This window comes from Megalobrama amblycephala, linkage group LG24 (genome assembly GCF_018812025.1).
Source record: "Megalobrama amblycephala isolate DHTTF-2021 linkage group LG24, ASM1881202v1, whole genome shotgun sequence".
NCBI lineage: Eukaryota > Metazoa > Chordata > Actinopteri > Cypriniformes > Xenocyprididae > Megalobrama > Megalobrama amblycephala.
Genome location: NC_063067.1, coordinates 17,743,582 through 17,755,850, shown reverse-complemented (window position 1 = coordinate 17,755,850; position 12,269 = coordinate 17,743,582). Strand labels below are relative to the sequence as shown.

At 42.5% G+C, this 12,269-nt stretch overlaps 1 protein-coding gene across 5 annotated transcripts in view; it reads right to left on the bottom strand.

The window, feature by feature from the left end:
* casz1 (castor zinc finger 1) overlaps positions 1-12,269 on the bottom strand; it is a 49,824-nt gene that overhangs the window by 13,565 nt on the left and 23,990 nt on the right. For 4 of the 5 annotated variants that reach the window (XM_048178254.1, XM_048178255.1, XM_048178251.1 and 1 more), the window contains 6 exons: positions 12,201-12,266; positions 9,061-9,151; positions 6,048-6,212; positions 4,449-4,621; positions 3,505-4,367; positions 150-282 (listed from right to left, as the gene is read on the bottom strand). In XM_048178254.1, coding sequence (XP_048034211.1) covers positions 150-282; positions 3,505-4,367; positions 4,449-4,621; positions 6,048-6,212; positions 9,061-9,151; positions 12,201-12,266 — 1,491 coding nt within the window. The remainder of the gene's footprint in view (positions 1-149; positions 283-3,504; positions 4,368-4,448; positions 4,622-6,047; positions 6,213-9,060; positions 9,152-12,200; positions 12,267-12,269) is intronic. The other variant, XM_048178252.1, reaches the window with a different exon arrangement.

Genomic DNA, 12,269 nt, shown 5'->3' with positions numbered 1-12,269 from the left:
CTTGATCACTCCACAGACCCACCTTGTGAAGGGGGTTTTAACAAGAGCACTCACACTAATTAACACAATACGGCATTATTCGAGAGATAAATCACAACGGGGCGGGGTGGGGCTGGGCACGAGCCGAGAGGGGGAGGACGATGGGATACCTGTGGTCTTTCTTGCTCAGGTCCAGGCTGTGCTCCTGGACAGAGTCTTGGGGGGCCGCGGAGGTGCTGTCCACCGGCTCCTGCTTCACTTCGACCGGATTAAACCGGCCTGCTTGAGCCGACTGCCCCATCCCTGAGGAGAGAGAAGGAGAAAAACAAAGTTATTGTTGGTCAGCATTATTCCGCCGTGATGAGATCCAATCTGACTTCTGTCCCGGCCAAGGAGAAGACCAGGAGTGATAATTATTGCGGAATTATGTCAGGCCGTCAAGGCGTTTAAATGTTGATTGAGAGGCAGCAGGAATGAGGGAAAAAGACTCCGTTTTCAGAAGCGCTTGTCACAACTCATTTGCGGGCCTGCCTCTTAACTGGTCATTAAGAGGCATGCTAATGCTGAGGGAAAGTGGCAGATTCAGACTGCCCGCCCCTCCCTGCCGTCGCAGTGTGTCCTTGTTGGCCCGGCGACGGACGCCACTGAGCATGCCCAAAAGGAACATCTGCTTGTCCGTCAGATTAGAGGTGACAGCCAATCAGATCGGTTCAAATAGCGTGACCTCTCGATCGCATTTTCAAAATAGGTATGCAGACGACGTGGAGAGGAGGAAGGAGGCGGGAGGGACGCTGACGGGAATGCGACCTGGCTTTTCCTCCAATCCCCAAATGATTGAAATATTAATTTGTCCTCAGGCTATACAGAGAAAGCCGGGCTTTTGGTAGCCAGTAAGTGGTATTTTATTAAAAAACGGCTAGGAGTCCAAGGCACAAAGATGGAGCGATGAGTGCATCGGCAGTGATTGCGAGGTCGGGTGAATGTTGTTTAAGACACCAGGCCCGCTGAGGAAAAGTGACAGCTAGTCCCCACCCTGCCCTTGGCCTTCAGTTCAGGGGGGATTTAACCATGTGAAAAGAGAAGCGAGTCACTCCTCTGGGTCACAAACACAAACGCCCACATACAAACGCAAGTTTATCAGATGTGTCACTCTGACTTTCCTGACGCATGTGCTTTGACTCTATGTGTTGGTTATGGAGGTTAACTAGTGACTCATTGTGATGTGTCTGCTTTAGGCACATCACATCCCAATAAAGTCGGTACTGTAGCTTATACCAGCCCTATTTTCAGTCTTCTGCTGTGTGGAACGCTCAGTTGACTAATTACTGCCTGTCTTTGTGCCTAAAACTAGCCTAGATCATCTACCTCCAATCCATCCAAATCTGTGTGAGATCAGCACGTCGTACTGATATAAACCTCCCCGCCTGTCCGTAAATGACTGCCCTACATCGGCCCTTTACAAAGCTCTCACTTTCTCACTCTCTCTCTCATTTTTTTTTTCTGGGTATAAACTGTCTGACGTTAACAAGGGACATTTAAATAACGACCACGTGAGGAGAGAGTCATTAAACCTTCAGCTTTGCAGTTTCTATGACAAAAATCGGCAATGATCTAAGAGAGCAAGGAGGGGGAAAAAAGCACATGCTCACGACGCTGTGTTTTTCTGGAAATTATCCAAGAATAATGTTGTACTGTGTAATTACCTCAACGAAGTTACTGAACTCATGAAAGATCATTTGTACTGGGTGTCTAATTAGCGAACCCCTCAGATTTCAAGATCCTCCAAAACACTCTGGGGGTGAACACAGATTAAAAAAAAGTGAGTATTCAACTAGGAAATAACGCCACCTGAACAAATTAGCAAGCGCCTCTGCTTACACAGTAAGACTGAGATGTGTTTTTTGCAAACTGGCCCTTGACTAAAAAAAAGTTTGAAGAAAAAAAACAACAAAGCTGTTTGAAAATAGTCACAGTAAACATCATTCTCTCTTTTCTAACGCTGAGCTCTGACCACATCCTCTTCATATTTTACCCAAATGTCCTGTTCACACGTCTTTTCTGAGCAAACGTGTAAAATTAGCAATGCCACATTATGATCTGCACTCTCAATTCTGTCTAGTAGGGGATTTTCTTTCTCTACTTTTCTCGAAGTTACCAAAACTAAATGCAAGGTGCTCACACATGAGAGAGCATGCTAATTTTGTTTTGCCTTCTTGTAGGGCAGCAGGACTTTTATAAGAAGATCTGATCTTCTGAAGTCTACACCTGCAAAGAGACAAGGAGTAAAGGCTATGACGGCCTTATAGCACCTTTAAGGATCTTCGGCAAATATATTAGCTAGCCCTAATCTTACACCCAGGACCCTGTTCCCATACCTCACAAAAAAAAAGAAGCATTGTCATACCAAGATTTTTTGTATTTGAAGTCCCATGCAGTAGCATGTTACATGAATATGGTAATCAATCAGTACCTCATAACATATAAAGAGCAGTACCATGACACCTTCACAATACAGTATTTTATTTTTTGTAAGGAAACCCACTTACTTGCTAGCCTAAAAACGCCCAGAGAGTAAAGGACTTCACAGATCCCACATTGGTGTTTTCATACTGAAACAAGTAGTGCCTTTATATACACACCAACACATACACACACAGTCCTCTCTGGAGCGCTGAGTCATTTCTGCTTCACCAGTTTCTGATATTTCTTCCTCTATATCAGAGTGCATATAAAAAGCTGCTTTGTACCTCCAATTTCTCAACTTAATATTATTCAGGCTCCATTTGGTTGGAACGAGTGCACGCTCAGATAAGAGGCCGGTGATGAGGAAGCATGTAGAACACAGGCCCTGGGATCCTCCTGAGAATGCTATTAGAGGCAGCTTTACAGAGCCCACTCACTAGTTCAGCACTTATCTGCTAATGGATTGTGGGTATCATGACAATGATCGCTGCAATAACAAGACTAGAGCAGCAAACCAGCCCTTTAATATTTTGCCTTAATCCTGAAATCAGAGTTTGTGTAGATAGCATGAGCAGATGACCTGAAAGTGCCCTTTCACTGTGACGGGTATAGAAACAGAGAAAGAGTAACACATGGGCAGAGTGACCCAAAGAACTGATGCTCTCATGATTGAACGTAGTGAGGAAAGCTGATCTTTTTCGCTCCTGTTCTAGACATAAACATTGGGAATATCTAGTCCAGTGATTCTCAAATGGTTTTATTTTTTATTTATTTACACAAAATAATGTAGGATTTTAATATCCGACATTTATCGGTTACCAGCCATAATAAGAAAATAATTATCCATTTATCGGTATTCACCTGAATTTTAAAATCAAAATGAATATAAACATTTTAATTATTAAGACATGTAATTATTTTAAAATGTAATATTAACAACTAATATTTAAATTAATATATAGAAATGAATAAATATTAGAATTACTGTGTGCAACCCACCAGTTGAGAATCACTGATCTGGATTATCATAAGTTGATACTATGCGGATAAGATGAAACAAACCTGCATCCGGGTTACTGGAGGGCTTCAGAGCAGCGGCTGCCAGTCGTGCCATCATGGGCGATATCAGACCCTTGCTGGCCGACATCTTCTCCATAATGGATGATGCAGCGAATGAAGTCGGAGTGGAAGCTACAGTAGCAGCAGCTGGGTCCCCAGTCGGGGTAGAGGTCTGGGGTAGAGAATCGCTGGGCATGGAGTGAGCCACAGAGGTGGCAATGGATATCAGGCCAGCGGCAGAGGGTGTGAGCGGCATGGGCATTCTGGGAATGAGGGGGAAGAAGGGGTTGGAAGCACCTGCCAGTGCACTGTTGGAAAGTGCCAGGGCCATGGGCACATTGCTCGGCAGAGCCTGGGACAGCAGGGTGGAAATGCGGCTGGCCGGAGGCAGAGCGGCGGTGGGCTTGACGCTGTGGCTGGAGGACATGGTGGTGGTGGGAGTGGACAGCAGATGTGGTACAGTGGAGGACTGCTGGGTCGTTGGAGAAGCACTTAAGCTGGAGTTCTTGCTGCTAATGGCAGAGTAGTCCATGAGGTCATCATTGCTGGACTCTTCCTGCTCCTCTTTGGGCAGCAGGAAGGAGGAAGTGAGGCCCAGCACACCCGAGGAGCGAATGTGGCGGCGCTCATGTTTGCGCTTGTGTGAGGTCATCTGGCTGGTAGAGGTAAAGGTGAAGCCGCAGCCTTGGCGTATGCAGTGGAAATGGTTGGTGGCCTTGCTGTAGACGCAGCCTTCGTACTTGCACTCCTCGTACTTGTAAAATTTCTTGAAGCCATCCTTGGCGTAAGCGTCATCTTTGATGTGATAGCTCTTGTGCTTCTCAATGTCACACTTGTTCTTGAAGGTGAAGGTACAGCCTGGGCGCCTAAGAGGCGGAAAAGGCGTAGGCTTAACCTCTAAAATGGCATTCAACACACATTAAGTTGAGCTTGAGCGGCCATCTTACCTGCAGTGGAAGTGGGTGGTCTTCTGCCCGTAGAACTGGCACCCGACCGTCCCACAGTCCTCGGTGGCGCGGAACCTCTGGAAGCCATCGTTGATCAGCTGTGCATTTTTCTTATGGAAGTTCTCATGAGTCATGACATCAGAAGTGCTCGTGTACACCTTGTTGCAGCCCACCTGACAGACAGGAAATAAAAAAATGCTTTCATGAGACAAAGTGTGAGCATGGTTTAGAAATAAACACCATGTGTGAGTTTCAGTTTGTTGCACTGGATGAAAAATGCTCAGAAAACAGTGGCTTGGCGCTTGAGCTCTTGTAGTCTGCAGGGACATGAAAACAACAACTCGAGATGTGACACAAAAATAGCTCAGTTTGGCGATGAACTCAATGTGGGGAGCAAAGAAACAGGTGACCTAAAAAAATGAACAGGAAACATTTTCTCAAGATCTAAGCTTTGTTAAAAATGTACTCTTGAGACAACATCTCATAAAATATGAAAAGCAAACCCTTTACCCAAAAAAACAGGTGTGCGTTTCATGAAAACAGCTTCAAAGAGATAAAAGGCAGGACTTTTTTTTGTGATTTGCAATATGTGGCATGCAAAAGCGGCATGGTGAGGTGGCGTGTGGTAGAAACCTTCTTCCATTTAAGGTTTTAAGTCTATATTAGATGTCTACGCTTTAGCAGAAGAGTCAGGGGGGCTGTTCGGGAAGACTGTCACTTACTTCGGTTTGAAAGGCTCTGTTACTCAACAGCAGCACTCAGGAGCCCTCTGGGCAGCAGACGAACGTGAACTAATGTTTGAATTAAAACCAGCAATTGTATATCATCTCTGGCACTTTTCACCCGTGCAAACAGGGTAACTTGGCCATATTCAGTCAAACAATGAAAAAAATGCCACTCTGTTTTTTCTCCGTAAATCAGGAGAACGGGTGCCAACATCTGCCTGTTCTCACTGCTGTTAAAACAAGAGCTGAAATGTCTAATAACAATTACGCCGTTAGGGAGGCTTAAAAAAAAAAGAGAATATATCTTAAGTCTTGGGCCACTGTCGACTGTGGTGAAAAAGAGCTGGGCTCGAAAGTGACACTTTGAAAATAAGCAGATGTAAAGAATTAAACAGATCTGGTGGGAAATAATCTTTAACTCGCCACTTGGTACTAAAAGATGAAAAATGTTGAGTTCATATAAACAGCTCACAGAGTTTGATCCATGCCAACTAAGGAGTGAGGGAGAGATGTGGTGAGGGGAGAGGAGGGCCGCATCTTGTTCGTCCTTTTAATTTAATTTAATTTATTCTGACACTTACTGTCTTATGAACAAAACTGATCTTAAATGGTCATATAGGCCTCGAGGAAAAAGCTGAAGAACTTATAAAAGTCTGTGCTATTTGCCTGCTGCTATTAACGTTGTTACCGTGCAAGGAAAGTAGATTTTGTTCAATTTTTCAAGCAAGTAAATGTATCTGAAACCCTGAAATATATATATATTTTTCTCAAATCCTGTACAAGCAGGGAACTGATATTTGCATGTGTCTGTATAAGGGTGAATGTGCATTTTTTTTTCTTTTTTTGCAAACTAGGGGTTTTTGCTGTGGTTTACCTGCATGCAGTGGTAGTGGGTACTCTTGCCGTTGAGATGGCAGCCGTGGTAGTACACACTGCAGTCATCCAAAGGGCTGAAACGCATGAATCCGTGCTGCAGAGAGTTGTCCCTCTTCTTATGCATGTTATAATGCCTTATCACATCCTGCTTACTGGTGAATCTCTGTAAACAACAGATATACAGAGTTCGTAAGGTGGGGGAGGTGTTGTGTAGGTTCCGAAGGAAACCAGCAATGAGTTCTTTTATTACTCATGCAACAGCTGCAGAGCATTGCAGCAAATTGCAGCCAGGTGGGTGAATGGTGCATATCACTAGCGGTCGTAATAGCAGGTATAAGGTGAATTCACTTTTCCCTACTTGCACTGCAGAGCAGAACACTTAAAAGTGAGTACTTTGAAGGGTGTATTTTATTTGGAGTTTGCCACATCTATACACACCCAAAGCATAGCATTATGACTCAAATATGACTTTGTAGTATTTCCTACGCTCACCTGACGTTTGAATCGGTGCGTAAAGTACTGCTTAAAAAGGTTCCTGAGCTAGCCTGTTTATTACGTTTTATTTCACCATTTCTAATTAAGATGGATCACTTGACACGCGAGATCAGAGTTGTGATATTCTCCGCTTCTGAAAAATCATGTTCCATGCAGATGGTTTTGGAACGTGCACGGGGAAAAGACAACAAACAAACAAACAAGGCAACCAAAAAATGTTTCTCTTTTAATTCCCGTCTGAGATATGATTCCATTTTTAATTAAAGTATTAAAGCACAGTTTTGTGCAGGGTTTGACAATAATAATGAGGAAATATGCTAAAATACTCCTCCTCAAAATTAAAATCTCCTACACCACGGAGCAGTCTGGGGAAAAAAACGAAGCGATGTAGGGGAAAAAACCTCACTCTTGAGAGATCAGGGCAACCAAATCTGCAGTAATTGGGCTTGAGCTAATATTACAGGAACTGAAACAAGAGTAGCTGAAATCAATGAGCCTCTTCGAACGTAAATCCATATTTTCTACACAAATGAGCAACAGGAGAAAAAAAAAATATGACAGAAACATCCACAAAACCTCATTGCCCATCTATGAAGCTTATCTTACAGGCAAATAAAAAATAAATAAAGATATATAAATACACAAAGATAAATTCTTAAATCTTGACTATATATAGTGTTACATTTCCATCCCTATTTCAAAAGAAGAGAACTGTATTTATATGATATATGAGCCAAGGTCCAACAAACGGTGATGACAGGAATTTGGGATGTCGACAAACAAATAAAAAGAGATACTGATCTAGATCCGGCTACACTGAGCGGAACTGTGGAAAACAGCAGGAAATTGTATCAGTTGGGCTTCTGTACTTAGCAGAGTGGCCACACGGTCGTGTGGACATTTATTTTAGGATTCCCATCGCATTGCAGGATGGCCATGAAAGGAGAGGCAGGGCCGGTATGGAGTGGAGCAAAGGCTGGCAACCGCAGGATAATATTCCACCACTGTGTCATGTAACATTTTAATGACTTATCAATTCCAAAAACAAGTTCATCTGAGCCTCACCTTTCAGCTGGGGTACGCACAGCCACCTGTCTGTCATTACTAAACTGCCAAGATTCACTGACGCCTTTACATGCACGGGAATATTCAAATATTAATCCGAATTTGGTCATATTCTAATTTTGTAAGCATCATGTAAATTCAATAACCTGATTGCCACAACCAGATTAAGGGTTTATAGAAATAAGATTGCCACAGTAGAATGCTCTACTGTTTAAGCTGCAGGAATTCTTATGCTTGTATGGATCAGAATTCAATATAAGATTTGCACACTAACCTTTCACAAACATTAAAACAAACTCCATGGCATACATTGGAAATAAGTAGATAAAACCCAAAAAAAAACCCCTCAAATTCTAAGAGTAAGAATATTGACCTTAATCAGAAAATGAATTCAACGAATTCTTAAGCAACGCAAGTTCCAAAAACGGACAGCTTCAAAGGGACTTTTCAACCAGCTCTGCTTACAGTTTGAGGAATTGTACTTGAATAACAAGAGGCAGCCTGCTGGGCTGAATAAGTCTCTTTTAGATGCAACAGCTGCCCTGTTGTCTTCAGCAGGATTCCTGGATGTTTATAATGAAAAATGTAATCAGATGATTAAAAATGAAGTGGGAGATTATGACTAGAGAGGACTTGATAAAGAAAAGACTGAGCGGCTCTCGTTGCAGGAGGATTTTTGATGTCTTCGACAAATGTGCCAGTCTTTGCCTGCTCTTTTCCACCATATGCGCGTGAGCCGCTGCTGTCTGTGTTCTGATCTGCTTAATGCTGATTTTGCTGTGCTGAACATGACAACTCTGGGGACATGGATCAGATTAATAATGTGAAAGGGGATTATGAGTGGCCCAAGAGTATTAGCAGATGTCCTTAGGAAAAAAGGAGGCATCTTTTGAAAGTATTTACCATTAACTATAAAAAAAAAAAAAAGGCCATTGATTGAGTTTTGAGAAATAGCCCTCATCCATCGAAACCTGTTAAGCCAGTATGGTGCCAAGATAAAAACCTTGTCCGTAAGATTTTGTTTGGCTGTTTCCTTGTGTGTACCCTGGCACACTTCAATCATTTGGCGGTTATCTTCCTCTCCTGTCAGGGAGTGATGGGAAAAGTGTGAAGGTGAGCTTTAAAATGGTGTTGTGACACTCTCTGCATTATGCAGCTGTCTTACAGAAGGAAGGTGCTTAGATTTTCAGCAGTAAGAGATGAATGTTAAAGTGCATTGAACCATGCTCAAAAATTACCCAGCTGACATAATCTCATTTATCATCAAAAAGGAGGAAATGACACCCAATAAAGCAAAAAAAAAAAAAAAAAAAAAACATTTCAATATAAAATTTAACATCTAAATAAAACATTTAGACACATTTACAGCCACTTTTTTAAAATTGCAATAAATAAAGATTAAATAAAAATAAAACTCCAGGTGGAACCCTGGTTGTAGCTGTTGTACTCACCTGATAGTTACATTCAGGGTCCATGCAGTGATAATGCTCTCTGTACTGGTAAGCACAGTGCACATGGCCACAGTGCTGGCTCCCTGAAAACCTACAATCAGACAGAAATATCTGTAAAACACTGTAATTGTTAGTGTTTTAGCCAAGTATTCTGAATCCAAACATTATTATCATATTGAGCTAAAGATAAACACGATTTGAGAAACAGCAATGAGATAAAGAGATCATTTTCAAAGTGAAAAAAATCAGCGCTCACTGAAAAGGAGTTGCATTTAGCTATTTCTATTCCATATATATGAAACCTCTAACAATGTGGGGGCTGATCTTGAAAGGGCAATTTAGCCTTTTATCTCCGCTTGATAGATGCCCTAACGCTGACAGAGTCATCTTCACGGAGCTCAGAGTCATTACCAGGAACTATAAACACATAGAGAAAACAGGCCTACGCTTCCTCGACCATACGATTGCAATTCACTCTCCAGCCACAGCAATCTCCACCAAATTAGTTCCATTGCCTTCAAAGGCAGTAGGTAGACTCTTATTAAACTGTAACCCCCGACATAATTCACTCATTTGCTCGTGCTTTAAGCCCTGCCAAATCAGCGTTCGGCTCTCCAGGTTAACAGCCTATGCTTTAATCAGGGAAAGGTTAGGCCTAATAGAAAGGTTTGAGTGTGTCTCCGTGTGGCTTCCTCCTCTTCACTCTCGCCGACTGACTCGCCCGGTCTTTCGCGGATTGGCGGTGCTTTAAAGAGGCACATTTCCTGAGTGTTTACAGGCTGATTATAACCCTGACGATGATGACTGTTAAAAACCTCCAATTACAGCTCAAAACACACAAATAAACATTCGCACCGCCGCTGCCAAGAGCACCATCTGCTGAAGTAGAGAAAAAGCTAAGTAATTTTTTTCCCCCTACTGCCTGGATTATCCCTAGACTGCTTTTACAAATCACTTTGCTAAGTTCATTAAGCTAATTGAATGGTGAATCCACTACCTGCTAAACGTGGGTGGTGTTCTGAAGGGCTGGGGAAGTGGCAGGCACTTAAGGTGGTTTTGTTTGAGTCTTAAAGGAACAGTTCAGCCAAACACTCACCTACATGTCGTACTAAACCTCTCTGATATTGTCTCTTTCAAGGAACACAAAAAGGCATGCGCTGGTGTTTTTTCAATGCAATTACAGCCAACGAGGACACCATAAACGTATCATAAAATTAAAAGTCTTCTGAGGCCATTCTTAAAGTTGCATTCATGAAAGTTCATGAGAGAAGCAGTATTGTCAGGTTTGTGAAAGAATCATCCTTTGAATCATTCATTGAGTTGATTTGTTCACAAATTGAACTGATCTGGTTTTTGAGTACAACTCAATGGCTCACTGACATCATCACAGCAGCTTGCTAAAGAGAAAAGTGATTAACGAATTTTCATGCATTTCTCATGCAAAGCGATGGTTTGGATTCAAAAGTTAAAAAAATATAGTCATATAAAGCACTTTTATGATATGTTTATTTTCCATTCATTTTTTGAAACTTGAAATCAGTCCCCAATTCATAGTAATTGCATGGAAAAAACGACCAGTACAATATTTAAAAATGTCTCCTTTTACATTCCAGTGACGGTATTTTCATTTTTGGGTGAACTAAACTCCTTTACAAAAGCGATTACAACACAGGCTACAGTACAGACTGTATATGTCACACTCGCACCGGCAGAGATGCACGCGTTAAACTCACCCACCATTAGCAGCCCCTCTGCGTCGCACTCAAACATTCCCGGCCCTGTGTACACAGAACCCCCCTGGGATGGCAGCCCACCCCGGCTGTATCACTTTGCCTCTGGACAATTCCCACTTGCCGCGTCAGGGGGCTAATGGGCCACGCTGCTATTCAGTGGCGGATTAAATATTAATATCGCCACGATACAGAGATTGCCGCACATCTCCCGTTACAATAGAGACATGCCGATCAAAGTTTGGTGCAATGCTGGGTACATAAAAGCATTTAGGAGGGAAAACAGTGACTAAACACTACCAGGGAAGCTCTTTAAACATCAAACCGCGGCAGTGCGAGGAGATAAAGAACTTTTTCCCCTTTTGTGGGGGGAAGGTGGGTGTAGACAAGTTTACAAAGCTGCTTTTTAGCACGACTGTTCTCTCATTAGCGTGGATGATTCCCCCCCCACCCCACCCCCACCCCGATCCTTCAACAACCCCCAATACACCAGGCTGCATTTGCCCTTTTTATGAGTCCTCATTTTTCTTTTTTCCCCTCCTCTCTTTCCTTTCTTTTTTTCCCAACACGGAAATTGAAACTGTATCTGGGCTTATCTACTGCCTCCCCGCGCATCAACTGCCGAGATGTTTAGACAAATTTTATGCATTATGCAGTGCAAATATCAAAACAGTTCTTGGCAGTGCCAGCAGAAGCCTCATTAAAAATTCCTTAATTAAATCTTCTTGCAAAATGTAATCAGTCCAAGGAGGGTTTTTGTGTGTGCACAAGGATGTGTGTGTGTCTGTTAGTGCCAGGGCTTTGATTTGTGGCCTTCATGTTACGGCTTGGGAGAGTAATCATTAACGCCAAAGCCACTTTGCCTTTTGAAATGCGCCTTTTTCTCTCTTTAAGGCTAGAATAAATAAACAAATGATAATCACCTTTCTACTGGCGTGACAAAAGGAAACAGAAGCCGATATTAGAGTGCGCCGCATCTATCTCTGCGCTTTGTCTGCATTTGCGAGTGCCTGTCATTTAGTTGATTCAGTATCTTCATTTGAAGTGCAGATATTAGAAATGAAAGTCTCAACTATCTGAGCAGTCATGCCCAATGACACACAGGCACATGCAGGGCAGTCTAATGTGTCCGATGTTTTTGCAAACATTTCAAGCTGTTTGCTTAAGATTTTACGGAGTTCAGCTACAGCGCTGGCAGGGAAACTGACACTGAGAAAAAATTACTCACTTTCCAGCCTTTAATTCAATTAATTTTCCTTAGTCCATAAACCTGGCGTGCTTACACGTAATTTATCGTCCGCACAGAAAGTGTATTTTCGCAAATCTACATCCTGCTTTATTAAAGCGTAAAATATGTCATCGATTAAAGAATGTTGTCGTGAAGTTTTGTGAGGGTGAGGATTTGCATACCTAGCGATATATTTCTGGTACACATTGACGTCCTCTGTGGCAGGTTTCTCGGGAGGAAGGCCATTCCTA